This window comes from Halichoerus grypus, chromosome 4 (assembly GCF_964656455.1).
Source record: "Halichoerus grypus chromosome 4, mHalGry1.hap1.1, whole genome shotgun sequence".
In the NCBI taxonomy this organism is placed as follows: domain Eukaryota; kingdom Metazoa; phylum Chordata; class Mammalia; order Carnivora; family Phocidae; genus Halichoerus; species Halichoerus grypus.
Genome location: NC_135715.1, coordinates 51,733,703 through 51,752,547, shown reverse-complemented (window position 1 = coordinate 51,752,547; position 18,845 = coordinate 51,733,703). Strand labels below are relative to the sequence as shown.

Genomic DNA, 18,845 nt, shown 5'->3' with positions numbered 1-18,845 from the left:
CTCTGTGAAAAGTCTGTTGTTTGGAACAACTATTAATGAGACTGGACATATCGCACCAAAAAAAAAAAAAAAAAAAAACCAATATCAAGGAAATGAACATGTCCCGGGATATTGTTTTGCTTTGTTTCTAATTGACAGTTACAACCCAGTTGTTGCCATATGATGTACTGGATTTCCATAAAATGACAAATCTAAATTGTGCACTTGCTAAGAGCAGAGTACCCTGCCAGGTGCAGAGTTTCCTGCCATCCATGAGCTGAGAGCCTAGTGAGGGTGACACATAAAGACTACTAATTCTAATGGAAGATTTGACGAGAGACGTGTGGTAACAGAGGCACGAACAGAGCGCACTCCTCTCCAGACATCTCCCCCCACTCTGGGCCATAACCCCGAAAGTAGTATTTTGCTGATAGTCTTTGATTCCCACAACAGCACAAACCATTTCCTCGGTCTTTATCAGTAAAACCACAGATATATTGAGAAGATAACCATATGTTACTATGGTAATATAAATTATTACCAAATCCAGTCACTATTTAGAGCAAGAAATTATAGCAAGACACCAAGATAAGACAAAACTTCCTTCAAAGTTTGAAGTATGTTTATTGTTTTTTTTTATGCTATTAGATCCTTAATAGACAGCACTTTAATTGTTTGGGGTTTGTGTATTTTCTCATACTTATAAATATATTCCTTACATTCACTACAGTTCCTTTAGAACTTTTTTAAGAGCACAGAAAATCTCTAGTGCATTAAAATCTTTCCAACAAAAAGAAAAGACATTAAGACTTCACAAAATAAGCTCTTTGAGGAAAAGCGGTCCTTGGACAAGGACGTCAAGGGCTGGGGGAGAGGCGGGACGGGGAAGGCACAGGAGTCCCCTTCCTGCAAATTCCTCACCGTGTCCATGGACTTCAGAACAGGGTCGCTTTCCTAGGTCATATACTCAGTTTCCTCATTCTTCGCATAGGAAACCGAGACCCAGAACATGAAGGACTTTTCCCAAAGTCAGAAGGCTAGTTGGAGACAGAGTAGGATGGCGCCAGGACTCCCCTTCTGTTTGTTTTCCCTTTCTGGTACTTTTTGTTTTGTTTTTAAAATTTCCCTTAATTCCCAACTTTTTTATTTTGAAAAAATGTGAACCTACAGAAAAGTTGAAAAACAGTAATATGAACACCCATGAGCCTTCACTTAGATTCACCAGCTGTTGATATTTTCCCTCATTTGCTTTATGTTTTCTCTCTAAATATATACTTTTACTTCTTCTGACTCATTTGAAAGGAAATTATAAACGCCATAATGCTTTACCTCCAAATATTTTATTATGCTTCTCCTAACAGTGAGGACGTTCTCTAACACAACCTCAGTACCATTATCACACCTAAGAAAATTATCAGTAATTTCGTAATATCTTCTAATGTCCAGTCCACATTCCCTTTTCCCAGCTATTGCAGAGGTATCTTCTTTTTTGTGGAAGTATAATAAACATGCAGGATTATATTAGTCCCAGCTGTACAGCATAATGATTCAACAGTTCCATACATCACTCCATGCTCCCCATGGTAAATCTCTCCCAAAAGAGTTTTTTCTAGTTGGTACCCCCCCCCCACACACACACACACAATCCAGGATCCAGGGAAAGCCCACACTTGTTTTTTGGTTGCAATGTCTTGTTAGCCTCTTTTAATCTGGAGCGGCCACCTCCCCTGCCACTACCCTCTGTGCTTTTTGGGGTGGGGGCTCTCTTGAGAGTTCAGATCAGTTGTCTTGCGGCATGTCCTTTATCCTGGATTCGTCTGGCTGTTTCCTCACAGTGCCATTTACCTTGTCCCAAATTTCCAGAACTTCTGACAGGCTTCCCTGCCCCACCCCCCCAACACTGGGTGCCCTGGAGACTTCACATAATCTTCTCACCACCCCCGCCAACATGTCTACGGTTTTGAGTAGCCACCGGCCACCCAGTCTCTGCTGGGGCTCCCCAGCATCCTTTGTCGAGTGTGGGAAAGAGGTGGGATGGAGCCCACTGACATTCTGTGAGAGCTTTTTTTTGTAATTAAACATGTAATTAGACATGCGTAGAAGGTACAGGAAGGGGGAGAGAGGCCTCTGTGTAAGCCTCTGCCCCCGCCCCCACTTCCCCCTTCGGTGGCGACCACTGTTAGTAGACTTTTTTGTGGTGTCTTCTCAGGGCTGTTTGTTGCGTGTACATCAGGCATGTCCCATTCCCTCGGGTCTGTATCTGTGCACTGCATGATCACATTCAGCTCCCTTCATCTGCGTGCTCACGTTCTCCTTTGCCAGAGAAGGGTGCGGCCTAGGAATAACTAATGGAAGTATGTAACTTTCCCAGCAAATACAAAATGATGCACAAATGACAGCTTTAGGCGTTCCTAGTGAAAAGTTTATATTCCATAGCCCCGGAGGGCATCGCACGTGGCATCTTTAAGAATTAGCAGTGTGCTCTGAGACTCCCCACTCCCCAGATCCAGATGACTCTGAATGTGGTCCTCCTGCGCTTATCCCTCCTTCGTCAAGGGGTCCAGTCTGTCTTTGCTGGAAACCTTCAGAAGCCACCGGCCTGGCCCGGTGATCTGGACCCTTCCCCGAAACCTCTCTGTTGGCATCTGCTGTGTGTCTTGTTTGGCTCGGGCTTGCTCCCCAGCCCTGGGTCATTACAGTCCAGGTCCAGGAGGCTCATTTAGAGTCCGCCTCCACTTTCTATTCCATCTTAGCATGATCCATGCCAAACCACAGGGACCCTCGAGTAAGAATTACTGAGAAGAAAAGGTAATGCAGTGGCAGGACACGTTTCAAAGCCATCTGGAGCTTTTACAGTTTCTCATGATCGGTCTGCCAGCTGCATTCAGTTATTCTCAGGGACAGCATTTACAGTCAGTCTCTTCAGACAGGAATAGCATTATTTGCTAATAATCATCATAAACTCCTCTAATCTTATAACCAGCAAAATTGTTAATGCTCACAGAGCACTGAAACACTGGAGTGAACAGAGGAATGGTAACGGTTGTGTGAACCATTTTTATTTAAGTCCAGAAGCATTTTTTCAAACCTTTATCTTCATTCCAGTTTGTTCCTTGTGATTTCTGCAAGCCCCTGAGAATGTTTTCACCGGAACCTTAAAGTAGACCTCCTTTTCAAAAGCTCTTAATGCCTTTGTTTTTTTTCCTTCAAAGTACTCCATCTCATCAAAAGTGAGGTAACTGTTTCTCCTCTGAGCGCTCAAGTAGTGACACCGGAAAACAGATTTATTTAGTTATTGAGAAGTTGCACTTTGTACTCAAATTTATTGTTTTTGTGGAGAATAAATCATACTCTAAGGCCATGGTTTCCTAACGGTGTGACAAGGAACCCTCGAAGGCTGTTGGGGAGCGATGGTGAACGGATGGGACTTTTCCCCTTCCCCTTCCATCCCCAATTAAACCAAAACAATTCTGCTTATATTGATTTCACATGATGTTTCATAATCTGGGCTTTTGTGCAATATTTCATTTGGAGAAAGACTTCCATTTCCACTGTTTAAAAATATTTTAAAAAGTTAGAAAACTGCTCTTCTAGAGACAATATTGGATTATTTCTTGTAGAGTCTGAGGGCTTTCTTTTTAGAAAATACTTCATCAATCCTCAGGTACATTTAGGTGACTCATTCCTTTGACAAGAGAAAGCAAGACACTGATTTTCCTACGACTAAGTGGAGCAGACTTTTTTCATTCTGTTTCTAGACTGAACCATTGACTCTTCATAGAACCTTGAGAACAGGAAGGATCTTGGCAATCATTTTCACTAAACTCTTTGTTTTACAAATGAGAAAATCAAGATCCAGAGAGGTTAGGTCCTTTGCTCAAGGTCACACAGCTACATGGTAAAAAGTCAGGACTTCTGACTCCTACTTCAGGGCGCTTTCTTAGTTGATGTTTTAGCCCTGGTTTTTTTGCAGCCATTTTATTTCTGCCCAATCAGTATTTTGACAAAGCTGGGATTCAGGAGCAAATGTACCATTTACATAAAAGACTATCTTTTCCTCCCCTTAGCACTTCATCATCCAAGTGAGGTATAATAGGCATGACTTTTCTCAAAGATATCTTGGTCAGAAAGGCTGGGTTAATTCTCAGAAGGATGTGGAAAGATATGACTCACAAACTAGCACCTGCTGGGAAAATTCCTTCTATCAACAACTTAGCTCAGTGTCCATAATGAACCTTTTCCCAATGCCTCAGGAACGTTTCACACATTTAGAAATGGAAACCGATCATCTTATCAGGCTTAGGCTTTGAATAAATTCTTATTGCAACATGGAGATAAAACCAAAGAAGGGTGTACAGAGTTCTCTGGGTCCATTCAAAATGAAAGAAGAATTCAGAATGGACTCGATTGTTGCTGTAGAAGTATTGACCAAAGAGGTTGGGCGGGGGAGGATAGGGAGGGGAACAGTTAGGGAATGATTATTTCTCTATGGTAAAGACATTGGATTTAGAGTCGGGGCACTGGGTTCGGCTTCCACCTCTGCCAACACTCGATTTCTGACCTTAAGAAAGGCTGTTCATCTCTCCAGGCATTCATTTCTTCATTTGTGAAATGAGGTTAAGAATACCCACCCCAAAGTTTGTGAAGAGAATCAAGATGAGATGAGATATATAGAAGCAGTTTATAAACTATGAAGAACTATACAAACATTGACATTCTACTCATTAAATGTATTGTCCTATACTTTCAGTGACCCTGTGAGGTTAGATAAAACAGAGATTATTCCTGTTTGTCAGAGAGGTTAAGTGACGTATAAGCATATTATGTTAGAGGTCATCTACACCAGCGATATTTATAAGGTAGAAACAAGATTTAGAAAAGTTAAGTGACTTGCCCTAGGTCAAAAAGCTTGTTAATATCAGAGCTAAGTCTAGAATCCTTCCTTGGCCTTCAGATCATCCTCTCGGCACTGACATCTGTGATCTGAAGAAAGGTTAGGTAGCTAGCTACTGTAGCTTACGGGCTCACTAGCACTTTAGGATTCTGTTGGCACTTCTCTTGACCTTTTAAATCACATATTCATCTTCTAAGCCTTTGCTGCCCACTGTCAATGGTGCCATTTTAGAATGGTGTACTTGGATTTCTAGAAGATTAGAATTTCACACATTGTTGGTCTTCAGAAATAGCCTCAGATGATTGTCTCATACCTAGTTATAATGTGGATGTGTAATAAAGCAAAGCCTGTCCTAAAGTTAGCAGAAGATTATCCTTCCCCATAGAAATCTAAACATAAATCAATCTTATTCGTTAAAAAAAAAAAAAAAATGCTAGGGATGCCTGGGTGGCTCAGTCAGTTAAGCGTCTGCCTTCAGCTCAGGTCGAGATCCCGATCCGATCCCATTCCCCGGAGTACCAGGACGGAGCAGGGCATCAGGCTCCCTGCTCAGCAGGGAGTCTGCTTTTCCCTTTGACCCTCCCCCCTCTTGTGCACTCTCTCTCAAATAAATAAATAAAATCTTTTAAAAAACTATTAATAGTTCTTTATTCTAAGCTGAGATTTCTTTGCAGTCTCAGTATCACAAATCAGCCTTCTTATTTGCTGATAAATGTGTTTTGGACTGAAACTCAGCATTTGTTTTCATTTGTTATGCCTTTCTCTGGATGAATGAGATTTTCAAAAGAAAATATAGCAAAAGGGCATTTAAAGCAAGCTTCTAAAGCAAAGAAGTATTAAAATTGGCCTTCTCTCATTGAGGCTGTTCTTACTACTGTGGTTTATTATTTATGTGTGTGCTAAAAGCAAGACTCTACAAGGACTCAGGGGAGACCGTGAGAAGTGGAGAAATCATGATGATATAAATTTTGAGCTGCTCAAAAAAAAGTTACGATCTAAATGTTAAGGGGGTTGATAATGACAGTGAGGTTGTTATTTAATGACTCTCTGATCCTCCACATGCAGAAGCATGCTTAAGACCCTGTCGAGTCTGATTTGACAGTGATCACAGCAGGAACCAGACTGGGTGAATGGCAGGATCAGGTGTTAGAGAATGGAAATGAATGAGTTTATGTACTTTTTTCCTTTAGCCCAGACAGTTTTGAGGATTAGCAAATTTCTGTCTGTAAAACGTGTTGGGGTCCTTGGATAGCAGATACTAAATAACTATGACATAGAAGTATTGGTTTTAATGGAAGCTTAAAATGATCTACAGTAACACCAGGGAATGCTCCACATTTGGACGTACTTTGGATTCCTCTCAACCATTTTATTTACTTTGTGCGCAGAACAATCCCCAAGCCTGTCTGGAAAATGAGAACCAGAGCCTGCAAACCATTTTATAAACCCCATCCTGTCCTTTAGGTGTGTCTTCTCAGTCTTTGCAGTACTAACCCAGCACAGACAAAGGCGGATCCTTCTGCAAATAGCACTTCCCTTACCACAGATAAAGAAAGGAAGAGGAGGAGTGGGGGTCGGGGGGGGGGGGAGGGTGCGGAGAAGAAAGAAAGGGAAGAAGAGAGGGAGGAAGAAAGGGAGATCGGCAGTTCACCTATCTTTATCTCAATTGTGTGAAAAAGGATAGTATGCTTTCTTCTCCTGGGCAAAAAGTTAAATGGTAGGTAGGTAGGTTGGTAGATCGGTCAAGCAAATGATAGATGGATAGTTACTAAAATGTTTCTGAAATATTTAATTAGCCAATATCTGTTTTTGATAAAGACCATCCAGCAGCTCATTTGGCTGCTCTTTGTTTAATAATCAACTCTTTTCCTTATAGTAACCAGTTACGTCAACCCTGTGAGCAGACCACACGGTCAAATACATATTCATATAGTCTCATCCACGGTCATCTGATTACGAAGAATTTTCACCTTCAGTTAATAGGGAGGAAAAAGTCTAATACATTTATAGCCCTCTTGCCTCAGCCAAATAAGAGAAACCTACTTCTGTTTCAAGGAACTGATCTTATCCCCTCCTGTGTAAGATCCTGTTTAACAGATTACCTCACCAGGCTCCTAACAAAAGCAGCCTGCCTGGCACCTTCTCAGGACAGCTTGGCTTGAAACAGTTCCTGCCGTGACCAGTGTCCAGTCAGACGTGACAGAGCCTCGAGTATGCTTCCATGGAGGAGTCAGCAGGCTTTCTCCACGTCTGGGCCAGTGCCGGCGCTGAAGGGCGACCTTGGCATCTGCTGAAGCCAGCACGCAGTTAGCCATTGTCAGGAGCTGTAGAGCTTTTAGGGTTCAGATTGTTACCTTTTCACTAGATTGATAGCAAACTATCCTAAGGAGATATTTTTTTTCACATATGGAATTTAGTGCATCCTTAGAAAGCATTTGTTATCAAGCATTTCTAATGTATTGGTCAATTTCTCTCACAATTCTTTTGTATCATTTTGGTATTAATAAAAAAAAAATCTTAGGGCGCCTGGGTGGCTCAGTTGGTTAAGCGACTGCCTTCGGCTCAGGTCATGATCCTGGAGTCCCTGGATCGAGTCCCGCATCGGGCTCCCTGCTCGGCAGGGAGTCTGCTTCTCCCTCTGACCCTCCCCCCTCTCATGTGCTCTCTCTCATTCTCTCTCTCTCAAATAAATAAATAAAATCTAAAAACAAAACAAAACAAAACAAACAAAAAAAAAATCTTAAAACCAAGTCTGGAATAATGTCCCAGCCTCTGCCCAAGACCCCACTCCGGCCCTCCTCTGACCGTACCCCTCCCATGAAGTGAAGAGTCTGTGGGGCCAAGGGGGTATGCCCAGTTAGAGCCAATTTTTCAATCATGCTCCTGGTTTCTGGAATCCCCCAAGAAACCTCAGATGAGGCCAAGGCTGCTTCCAGGGCCTACGTGGGCCCCTTTCGTAGGTCCATCTTCTTAGGGCAGACTGGCCAATGGTGTGAACACCCAGGTCTGAGGTATGGCTGCGGGGCGACCGTATGGAGGGCTATGAGGGCGTGTGGCTGCGAGAGAGCTGGATTCGCACACACGTGCAGAGGAGGCACCTCGGAACGGGACAGAGCCAACTACAGAAAGGGAAGGGCCTGGGCTGCAAGCCAGGGGCCAGTGCAGCCCACACCACCCTGTTCTGACACAGAACTTAAGGACTCCTTTCTCTCCAGGTCATTATAATCTATATATATTGATCAAAGAAGGAGAATAGAATCGATCTTATTTAACAATTTGTAGACTGATTTATAGATTTTAAATATTTAGACACCTTACATGGGCCTTCATTTGTACACTTGTCCCTTCCAATTATACACTTATCTCTGTCCATTCCCATTTTTTCTGCCTTTTTTAGTCTCAGAAAAAGGAGTATCCTCCCTCCTTCTCCAAACTAGAGCCTCTGACTGTGACCCTGATCTCCTTCCCCGCTGCATACTCTCTGCCGCCTGCAAAATGCAGAGACACCTCTCCCCCAAAGCCCCCTCTAGATGCTGTTCCATTTTTCTTTCTTATCCCACAAACTTTTCACTAATCTTGTCCCCATAGAGGTCGCTGTTGATTCTGAGGCCCAGAGGTCACTAGACACCATTCTCTGGGATGGCTGTGGTTAATGTAATTCAGCACAGTTGCAAACCACCCCGAGACCCTACACACAGATTCCCCACAGCTGCCCCTTACCCAGCTTTGCCAAGTGCTGTCTCTCCTGTCTTCTCCACTCAGCTGTGTGTCCTTCTTCCACCCTCTGAGGAGGATACTCCCCAGGTTTCAGCCGAAGGGGTCCTCTGCTCTTCTCTATGCATTTGCCCTTGGCAGACATGTTTCCCTCCTGGGGAGGACAGCCACATCTCTGACTCCATGAAATAGATTTCCACTCTGATGCCTCCCCAAATGCACAATTTCAGCATGTTCCACAACGAACCCAACTTGCCTTCTGACTCCCTCTTTTTTGCATAAAAATTATTTCAATGGGAATTTTTCTACTTCTTTTCATTTTAAGTACAATGGTTTCAGTTACAGTATGGGGTTTTTTGTCAGCTAGCTTGGGCTAACCACCATTTATCACATGGTGGGGAAAAATGCATTCCAGCTTCCAAACAGCTTATTTGTAAAAGAATGTAGCCCACATGGGAAAGGCAAGCTTCTTACTGCCCCAGCATGATTGCATCTGTGCAATAAACACACCAGGCACACTCACAGATACTAAAATTCAAAGATGAATAAGATACGGCCTCAGAGAACTCAACAAGGAACTTAAAAAGGAATAGACAATGAAAAGAAACTACTGCATTCCCCTACAGCACCTAGAGTCATGTTTTGCACATGGTAGGTGTTCAAAAGACAGCTGTTGATGGGCGGTCAGTTGGTGAATAGAAAGCAGTGAATCTTAAGCATTTTGTCCCTCAGTGGTATTCCCAATACTCCCGAAAATCTTTTGCCCACACTCAGTTTTCTTTGCAGATGCCCCAGTGGCCCAGATACCCTGAAGTCTGTTCTAACTTTCACATCAGCATCATGAAAATTCTTAGAGGGAGATGGGAGGGGAGAAGGGAATTTGGGAGCAAACCCAACAGTTAAGAACCACCTTGCTCCAGTTATACTTGCTTCAAGGTCCCAAACTTCTTTCCAGATTCCATAAAAATGCTGCACCCCACTCTCAGCTCTAGCCTTTTCTCATGTGCATTGTGAGACAGAGAATTGAAAAGGTATTTCCTAAATTCGAAAAATATATGTCATACACTAAAGTATAAAAGCAGATTATAAAACCCACATGGTGAACGTTATCCATTTCAGTTGAAAGTTCTGTTGATGTAGGTGTGTGTGTGTGTGTGTGTGTGAGAATGTACAACCTCTTAGACATACACTGAAAGGAAATAAAAGCCTCAAAACTTATACAACAAAACATTAACAGATGTTACCTTTGAATAATGGGATCATGAATAATTTTTACTTTCTTTTTTGTGCTTTTCTGTAATTTCTGTGGTGAATAGATTTCACTTTTGCGTTCAGGAAAAAAAGTCTATGTGTTTTCTATTGCTGTGTGGCACATTACTGCAAACATAGCATCTGAAAGCAATACCCATTATCCAAACTCCTGGATCTGGAGTTTGGGAGTCTGGGAAGGCTCAGCTGGGTTCTCTGCTCAGGATCTCATAAAGCTGGAATCAGAATGTCAGTCAGACTGGGCTTCCTACTTAGAGGCTCGGCTGTCAAGCCCATTTGGATGTTGGCAGAGTTCAGTTCCTTGGGATTGTAGGATTGAGGTCCCTGTTTCCTTGCTGGCTCTCAGCCAGGGTCATTCCTGGATGCCACTCTCAGAGCCTCACCCCATCATCCCCCCCATCTCAGCCACAGATAATTCTCACATGTCACATCCCCCCATACTTCAAGTCTCTCTGTCTTTCCCTTCTGCTACCAGCCGGAAAAACTCTGCTTTTTAGGGCTTATATGATTAAATTAGGCCCACCCAGATAATCTCCCTTTTTCATGAACTCAAAGTCGATTGATTAGCAGCCTAAATTACATCTGCAAAATCCCCTTTGCCACATAACTTAAATAATCACAAGCAACATCCTATCATATTCACAGGTCCTGCCCACACTTAAGGGGAGAGGCTTATGCAGGCTGTGTATACCGGGGGGCAGGAATCTTGGGGGCCACTTTGGAATTCTGACTACCACTGTGTGTGTGTGTGTGTGTGTGTGTGTGTGTGTGTGTGTGTGTGTGATTTATTTGAACTCTCCCCTGAGAGTTAAGAATGAAATTCTTGGTAGCTCCCCGAAGTCCTTTCTACCTCCTGCTGGGGCAGAAATCACATAAGAGGATGGACCAGAAGTGTTGGAGCCTGGAGTTTGTCTGCCTTTGTTGATAAACACACATCTGTCTCTCTGTACTTCTCCATGGCATTCCGCTGAGTACGTCTGCATAGTAGCAGCCCCAAAAGTTGGAGGCTTATAGGTCTGATGACAGTTCTTTAGTGGACAGAGGCTTCTAACTCTCTGATTCTCTCGTCTGTAGTATGACATCGTTGGACACTCTGGAGATGGCTACAGCATTGGTCTAGTTCCACTTAACAAAATCCCCAAGGACAATAAGCAAAGACTAGAAATTCTGAAGGTAAATACAATAAATCACCTCTCTATTGTGAAAACTTCAACCAGATGATGTGAAGTATCTTCTGATCACTGAAAAGATTCACTGAAGCAGCCGGAGTTACAGGGAAGAAAAGGACTCTGTTTTACAGGCATTCAAGCATTAAACTGGGAAAACGTTTTACTCAGCATGCCTAAAATCCTTTTCTCCACTCTACAAATTTTAAAGATTTTTTTTTTAATTTATTTATATTTTGACAGAGAGAGAGACAGTGACAGAACACAAGCAGGGGGAGTGGGAGAGGGAGAAGCAGGCTTCCCATGGAGCAGGGAGCCTGATGTGGGGCTCGATCCCAGGACCCTGGGATCACGACCTGAGCCGAAGGCAGACGCTTAACGACTGAGCCACCCAAGTGCCCTCTACTCTACAAATTTTAAACTTTGTTCCCTACGTATTTTCAGAGTACTCAGGATTATATCCGGATTCTACAGCCTGGGTCCCCTCCTGTATCCTATACAGTTCTTCTTAGCCCCTACACATTTCAGTAAAAGAAAAAGAATGACCCCTTTTAGAGTACTCTCCAACCCCAATTTTATGTCCTTAGTATTTTCTAATGATAAATTCAATTTCACATACTTAGAGCTACAGTAGAAACACACACACACCATGAGCTTAAAGTAGATTTCTTCCATAGCTGTTGTTGTAAGTACAGTGTTTAGTGTTACAATTTTATTAGAAATTCAACCCATTCCTCACTTTTCTCCTGTGTCGTGTATATTCACAGGTCTTGCCCACATTTAAGGGGAAAGGATTATGCAGTCTGTGTATACCAGGGGGCAGGAATCTTAGAGACCACCTTGGAATTCTGCCTACCACTCTGTGTGTGTGTGTGTGTGTGTAAGAGAGAGAGAGAGAGATGCCAAGTTTTATGTTTTCTTAGATTTTCTCACTTTAAATGGCAGCTCGAGTTTCAAGAGTCAGTGCAGCTGGGAGAGTTTGGGAACATTTCCTGTTTCTAACAAAAGTCTTAACCACATACAAATATCACTGTGTACTGTTGTCACTCTAAGGTGCAAATTAAATAGAACTCACGTACAGATTTCCTATTCAAGTGTAAGAATTGGTATTTGTGCATTCTCACGGTCAGTAGAAATATCATGATCTTTGTTTACAATGTTTCTCACCCGCGGCTTCTGTGCAACATCTCTGCTTCCCAGACAATGCATGCCCATGCTCAGTTCTGCATGAGTGGGGACCACACATTAGAGGGGACGGAACACGCCATCAAGGAGATTGTCAAAGAAGAAGCTGACGAGTACTTTGTCATCGTCTTAAGTGATGCAAACCTGTCACGATATGGAATACATCCTGCCAAGTTTGCCCAAATCCTGACAAGTAACCCTCAAGTAAATGCTTTTGCCATTTTCATTGGATCTTTAGGTGATCAAGCAACCAGGTAAGTGTCACCTCAGGATACAGCAAAGGACAAGTATAGAGATGCTTGAGTGCCTGCCTAACACATGCCATTTCATGGGATTGGCTCCTGAGGGGCAGTGGGGAGAAGAAAGAAGAGTAGCCAGCAGAGCTGCCACCCTCAAGGAGCTGGTATGATAGTCTGGTTGAGAGGATATAATCCCCTAGTTTATGTTTGGATGAGCAATAATAGTTTTAAATTAATTATTTTTCATCTTATATTTAATCCAACAATAGAATAATTAACAAATTGATTTGTCCACTAATAAATTAGGCAGTATTTTATATATTTTGCACTTAACATCAAGGTCTCAAGCTCAGTTCTAATCAGTTCAGTTACTTTGAATACGATTTCATGTTCAAATCGTATTCAAAGTAGCAGACATCAAAGTAGCAAACTTTTCCTAGTATAAGAGATTGTGTATATGTATGTGTGTGTCTATAAAATGTGTATATAAATAATATATAAAATGTGTATATGTATGTATAGTGTATATCTGTATACAGACAGAGAGAGACATGGCACACAGGGATAATATATGGATATCTATCTATCTATCTTAGATATCCCCCCTTATATGTGTATATATCCCTTCTCACTGGGGAGACAAGCAGGTGAAGCACTGGGAGACAATGTAAGACAGAATATACAGTAAGATGCTACACTGAACATGTTGAATAATCAGTAGAGAAGTTTATGGTAAGATAACAAATACCATTATGGATGAACTAAAAGGAGAGATCTGGATTTGATTTCTCAGACACACTAACATTTATCTTTTTGAGTTATAAACAGAAAGAACTTGGGATTTTTCTCTGCTTGAAATATTTGTATGAAGCAGAAAACACAAATGAAAGTATATCTCCCCTACCCCCGAAAAATAACATTCCTGCCCAGAACACATACCTTTTTGCCATTCCTGTCTTTTACTTGTCTGTCACACTCTGAGATAGAGTCCTGTATAGACTAGGAAATGTTTTAGCCTCCAGAGAGCTGGCATCTTTTTCTATTCCCTTAGCCTTACTGCAGGATTGCAGAGTAAGGTTAAGAACTGCCTTAGGGGGCGCCTGGGTGGCTCAGTCAGTTAAGCGTCTGCCTTTGGCTCAGGTCATGATCCCAGGGTCCTGGGATCGAGCCCCGCATCGGGCTCCCTGCTCAGCGGGAAGCCTGCTTCTCCCTCTCCCACTCCCTCTGCTTGGGTTTCCTCTCTAGCTGTCTCTCTCTCTGTCAAATAAATAAATAAAATCTTTAAAAAAAAAACTGCCTTTAGTATCATGTCGTTACAGTCACTTCATTACAACTGACTGCATTTTTCTCAGTTTTATATTTTTGCCTCTTCTAGAACTTCCATGTCCTCGAATGCAAACCATGCTTTTTTCTACCCAGATTTCCTTCAGGACCAGCCCAGTATTCAGCAGACAGCAAGTTCAACAAATACTGGTTGAGCTGAAATAGCTATTTTGTCTTTCTAGTGAACAGATCCTGTTTGAATACTTAAGAAAGTACAATAATACCCTTGTGGTTTCCTAGGGAAATGGTCCAACATCCACTGGCAAAAGATATGTTGCAGAATTAGCTGGTCTACCAGGCATGCCAAATGTATGATACTACACAGGATGGTTGACTTTTATTAAATGTCATTCCAAAACCAAACTTTGTTGGCACAGTGAAAGGAGGCGTTCTTTTGGATAGAACTGTGTCTTGTACTTTCATTGCTTTCAAAATGGCCCTTTGTTCCAGATGATAAATGGCCATTTTTAAAAAATTATCCTAAGCCTATATAAGCTTGGTGTCATCAAAGCTGCAACTGGGTAAGTCAGATTGCCCTTCACGTTGTATGACGTGAGGGGAAAAAAATGAGAGAGAGAGAGGGAAAGAAAGAAAGAACCACCTGCGGTTTGGCCGGGCAACATTTTTCGGGGCCTGTGTTCTAAGGCAGGGAAAGCACTTAGAAGCACAGGGTGAGGCCAACGCATTTGCTGGATCCAGGTGAGCTAATCCCACATTCGTCCCTAGGGCTCTGTTCTGCCAAGGGAATACCGGGAAATGACAGTAATAAAAGGAAGGAAATTTCTTCTTTTCAAATTAACTGATTTTCTCACTGAAAAGACCTTACTTTTGGTTCACTGCTCTCAGTGTGCCTCTCTCTGTTCTGTGGCCCTTCCAAGCCTTTCATTGCCTGCTGACAGCCCATTCCCTTGCAGGCAGGGGCAAGGTATTAGAAAGTAAACACTTCCTTTGGATGCTGTGGTTTTCGGGGGCAGGAGGTAGCCCCCATTTGCAATGGTAATTTTCTTTCCCTTTCCATCCGGGCAGGCTTCAGAGAACTTTACCAGCTGGCCGGTCCTTCGTTGCCATGGATACCAAGGACATCCCCCAGATTTTACAACAGATCTTCACCTCCACCATGCTGTCCACTGTATAGGACAGGCCCTTCTTCACCCTGCTGACCATGGGACGTGAAATAAGATAGGAATAAAGAGTCCCCCGAAGAAAAGACGACATCTATAAAGTGAACCTGCGCAGTGACTGAAGGATTCTGGCATTCCTGGCGCTTCCTGAGCTCACTCAGGGATCAGAATTCAGGAAAGCAGCCAGAGGGAGCTTGCACGTGGAAATCTACCACCAGTGATGGGTTCGCAGGGAAGCGAGCTGACCTGCGTTTTATGAAAGGTCAGGGGTCAAGGAAGGCGGTTTGAGAACTATGGGGCTTGGTTTGTATCCAGAAACCTGAGGGAAAGAGAATTCCTTGCTTTTGCCTTAACACAACGTCTGGTCACCTGAGGTAACAGAAGTGATTCTGATGCCATGTTCTGTCATTGAGATACAAGCCCGTGTAAACTCACCCAACCTGCTCCTGCCCAATAATTATTTTTATTTTCTCCTCCACCCTTGATCGCCCGGCAAACAATGATTTTTATAGTATTTAACCCACTACAAAGCCTCCTAACAGCAGTATTTTATGAAAGGTTAGATTTTTTTTCAATAATTCCATTTTCTTGGCCAAAGCCAAAAGGAATCAGAAGATCCCTGCATCGCTTCCTTTCCCATTTGACTTTTTAAAAGACTCTTTAAATAATGAGGAGCAAACGTCCTATTTCCATGCTGCCAATGTGGAAGGATAAAGGCTGTCTTGCCTTGAACTTCCTGTGTCGTCTTGTTCCTCCAGTACTTCTCACAAGTTTCACATATTTCGGTGTCCAAAGTGTAATGCTTGAAATAACAAACACTTATGGTTTTACTTAAAGCAAAGTAAAAACAAGGCAGTATGTTTGAATTGAATGGGAACTGGAGATTTCTTTAGCTGTTAAAAAAAAAAAACTCTTTTTTCAAGATTCATTCTTTTTTCTTTCAAAGTGCACCTTATTCCCACCTACCCTTAGGCTGACCTTTATTTATCAACAGGTCCGATGTCACTTTGTTTAAAATCAAATGCCACAGCCAGAGTCAGGCTCTGTTCAACCACGTAAGAAGCTCCTCTCCACCAGTGATGCAAAGTCAAAATTGCGGGGAGCACTAGTGGATGTGTACTTTCTTGTCACGAGTTGGAGGAATTAGTCTTGTTAATAATATTACCTTACTTGCCCATATAGCCTGAAATTGTACTGATTCATTTCATTTTAATCCATTATAGGAAAGAAAACACCCATTTGTTCCTCCACCCCAACTCCCTATCAACTGTCAAAGAAATAAAGCAATCCGATTCCCAGTGCTGTCCTGTCCAGTGAGTTCACATGGCTCGTCTCGTTTTTCCAGCCAGACGCTTGCTCTGCGCTCTGCGTATTGAATCAGCCCGTGATGCAGTTTCAATCCAATAAGAACCTTCAAAACTGTAACCGAATTAGCCACAGTAATAATAATAACAGCAACAACCACTAGCATTTACTGAGTACTTACAACGTCCCAGGTATGCGACGTGACTTCAGGCATCGTTCCGTTCCACCCTCACAACGATGCATGTAAAACAGGTATCTCTTACCTCATTTTACAGATAAGTCACTTTCTGAAAACTGGAAAATTGACTATTCATTGTCCTTTTAACATCCTCCTTGACAAATAAGGAAATTGAGGCGTAGGAAAGTTCAAGAAAACAGGCCACACTCAGTCAGGTGGGGGCCGAGCGGGGCTACGCTGGCCCCCTTCATGGATTATTCTTACGGAAGGCGAGCTCTTGCCATCTTGGCTCCTTTGTCTTCTTGCAGCCTGACCACGGTTCGGGGAGCCTTCTTCCTCTCCCTGGGACCTCTCCCTGCACACACCCGGGCACTCAGAGGAGCGTGTGGGGACCCAGGACAGGAGCCACTGCGGGAGGGACACCTCTCACGGGCCTTCCTGGGCTCAGCGACAGCTTAACCCCTGGGGGTGCCCCCTCTGCGGGAGGGTCAAAGCCCCCAAATGCTTCGCCCAGAATCCAAGAGTCAGTAACAGAATGGCCTTTTAACAAATCCTGCCTGTGCCCTAACTACCTGAGTGAGCAGAAGCCATTTTTTTTAACATGGGAAGAATGTTCTCATTAATTCAATTTCCCTTTCCCCACTGGCCAGACGTCCTTGCAATTGTTATTTAAAAAAAACACACACACACACACAAAAACCTGTAACTCCTGACTTATTTGTAAAAGGGAAAGATGATGGGGGAGAGGAGCGGAAAGAGGGGAGATGAGGTTATTTTCACTTCTTGGAATACCTAAGAAGTTTGTGCCTTTATTATTAAATGTACTTAATTATAGGCCACTCCAAACTGTTCCCAGGCCCCCCAGGGCCAAGACATTATAATAAATGCATTGTTTGCCTCGGGGGGGGGGGGGGTTCCACTGAAAGGCCTCTAAACCAGCTCTTCCCGTAGTGAGCCCGTGTAGTGCTGAGAAGGTTCATTGTGACCCATGAGCACCGGGAGGAATGAAGCCTATGAATGGCTGCCGTCTATGTGTTGTGTATCCCCCCGGGAGTCTTTTGTGTGCCCCAGCAAGATGACCTCATCACACATGGGGCCCCTCCAGCGAGCCCAGCCGCGAGGTGTGGATCCGAGCGGGACTACTTGAGCCTGTCACATGTTTGGAATGAATCATTTCTTTCCTGTGAACTGTCAGAGGAGGAGAAATCCATCAAGGCCAGCAGGATTTTCTCTGAACAAAGTCGAGGGCTTTGAAAGCCATTTAGAAGTAGCTCTCCGTGGACAGCATCATCAGTGTTCCTGAACGGCCAGCTCCAGAGGCTTCAACCCTCCCTCCACCTGGCTCCTTCCCGTGCCTGTCCGCTCAGCCAGAACTGAATTCCTCCGCGAACAGAGCAGAGAGGTGTGGGGCTGGGGCAACAGGAGGGTGGCAGCCTGTGTGTCCTCTTTCCATTACGGCCCAACAATTGCGGTTATGAGAGAGATTCCACAAGTTCTAAGCCAACATCTCCTGCCTGGACAACTTTTTTTCTGGAATCGCATCAAAGAATAGTCACATGTCCGTTGGTATTTAGCAAATTGTACCTTACTTTTTCAGCTCAGGAAATAAAATGTCCACTTTCAAAAAAATTATTCCAATGGTAACATATCTGGCTTTTTAAAATACTTTGATGAAGAGTCTAATTTGCTCCCACTTTCTGGCCAGGGTATTATCATAAAGTTCTGACCATTGCCTTTCCTTTACCTTTCTTAGATTTGCTGCAACGAAAGTACTACAGGTAATGGAAAGGAATTCCAGTGTTTGATCTTGTGGTGGAAGAATTTTATAAACTCTAAGTAGAATTACTCAGTAGAAAGGAAGTTCTAGATGCTGCTGTGATGTGTGAACTTGGGCTCGTCACTTCTGGGTCTCAGTTGCTTCATCTATTTAAAATTAATTTAAATTTAAAAAGTTGAACCAAATTATCTCTAACACTACACTCCCTGTTTCTAGATCTCATAGAGCCAATTGACTCTGTGCCTCACACATCTTAGGAGAACCACATCATCTCAGTGTGTTTTTGCCTCCAGAACCCCACAAACAGCCCCTACTATACAGAGGATTTGGGCACCTAAACCCATTACCCCGACAATATAGTGTTACTGACAGAATATGCAATTCTAAAAGCTACAAAAACATCATTAGATTTGGACAAGCAGGGCTTTCCCCCATCAGCTGGACAGATACTTCTGTTGGACAGTCATTCACAAGATTTCTGCCCATTGTCTCTTACTTTGCATTTTGCTGCCTTAAAATAAAACTCCCTATCTGCTGATCTGCACAGTGGGATCAAAAAGATCGGGAATTGGAAAACTACTGGGTGCCCGGAGCTGCCCTTAGTGCCGCAAGCCGAACAATGCGCAATTGTGTGTGGGGGGGGGGGGTTCATTGTTAAATCCTGTAAACAAAAATCTCCTCCAGAGGGGAAAAAA

The 18,845-nt window shown here is 43.1% G+C and overlaps 1 protein-coding gene across 5 annotated transcripts in view; it reads left to right on the top strand.

The window, feature by feature from the left end:
• VWA8 (von Willebrand factor A domain containing 8) overlaps positions 1-16,188 on the top strand; it is a 348,712-nt gene extending 332,524 nt beyond the window's left edge. For all 5 annotated transcript variants that reach the window (XM_078070311.1, XM_078070310.1, XM_078070309.1 and 2 more), the window contains 3 exons: positions 10,931-11,029; positions 12,223-12,461; positions 14,796-16,188. In XM_078070311.1, the coding sequence (XP_077926437.1) occupies positions 10,931-11,029; positions 12,223-12,461; positions 14,796-14,904 (447 nt within the window). In that variant the 3' untranslated portion in view covers positions 14,905-16,188. The remainder of the gene's footprint in view (positions 1-10,930; positions 11,030-12,222; positions 12,462-14,795) is intronic.
• The last annotated feature ends 2,657 nt before the right edge of the window (positions 16,189-18,845 follow it).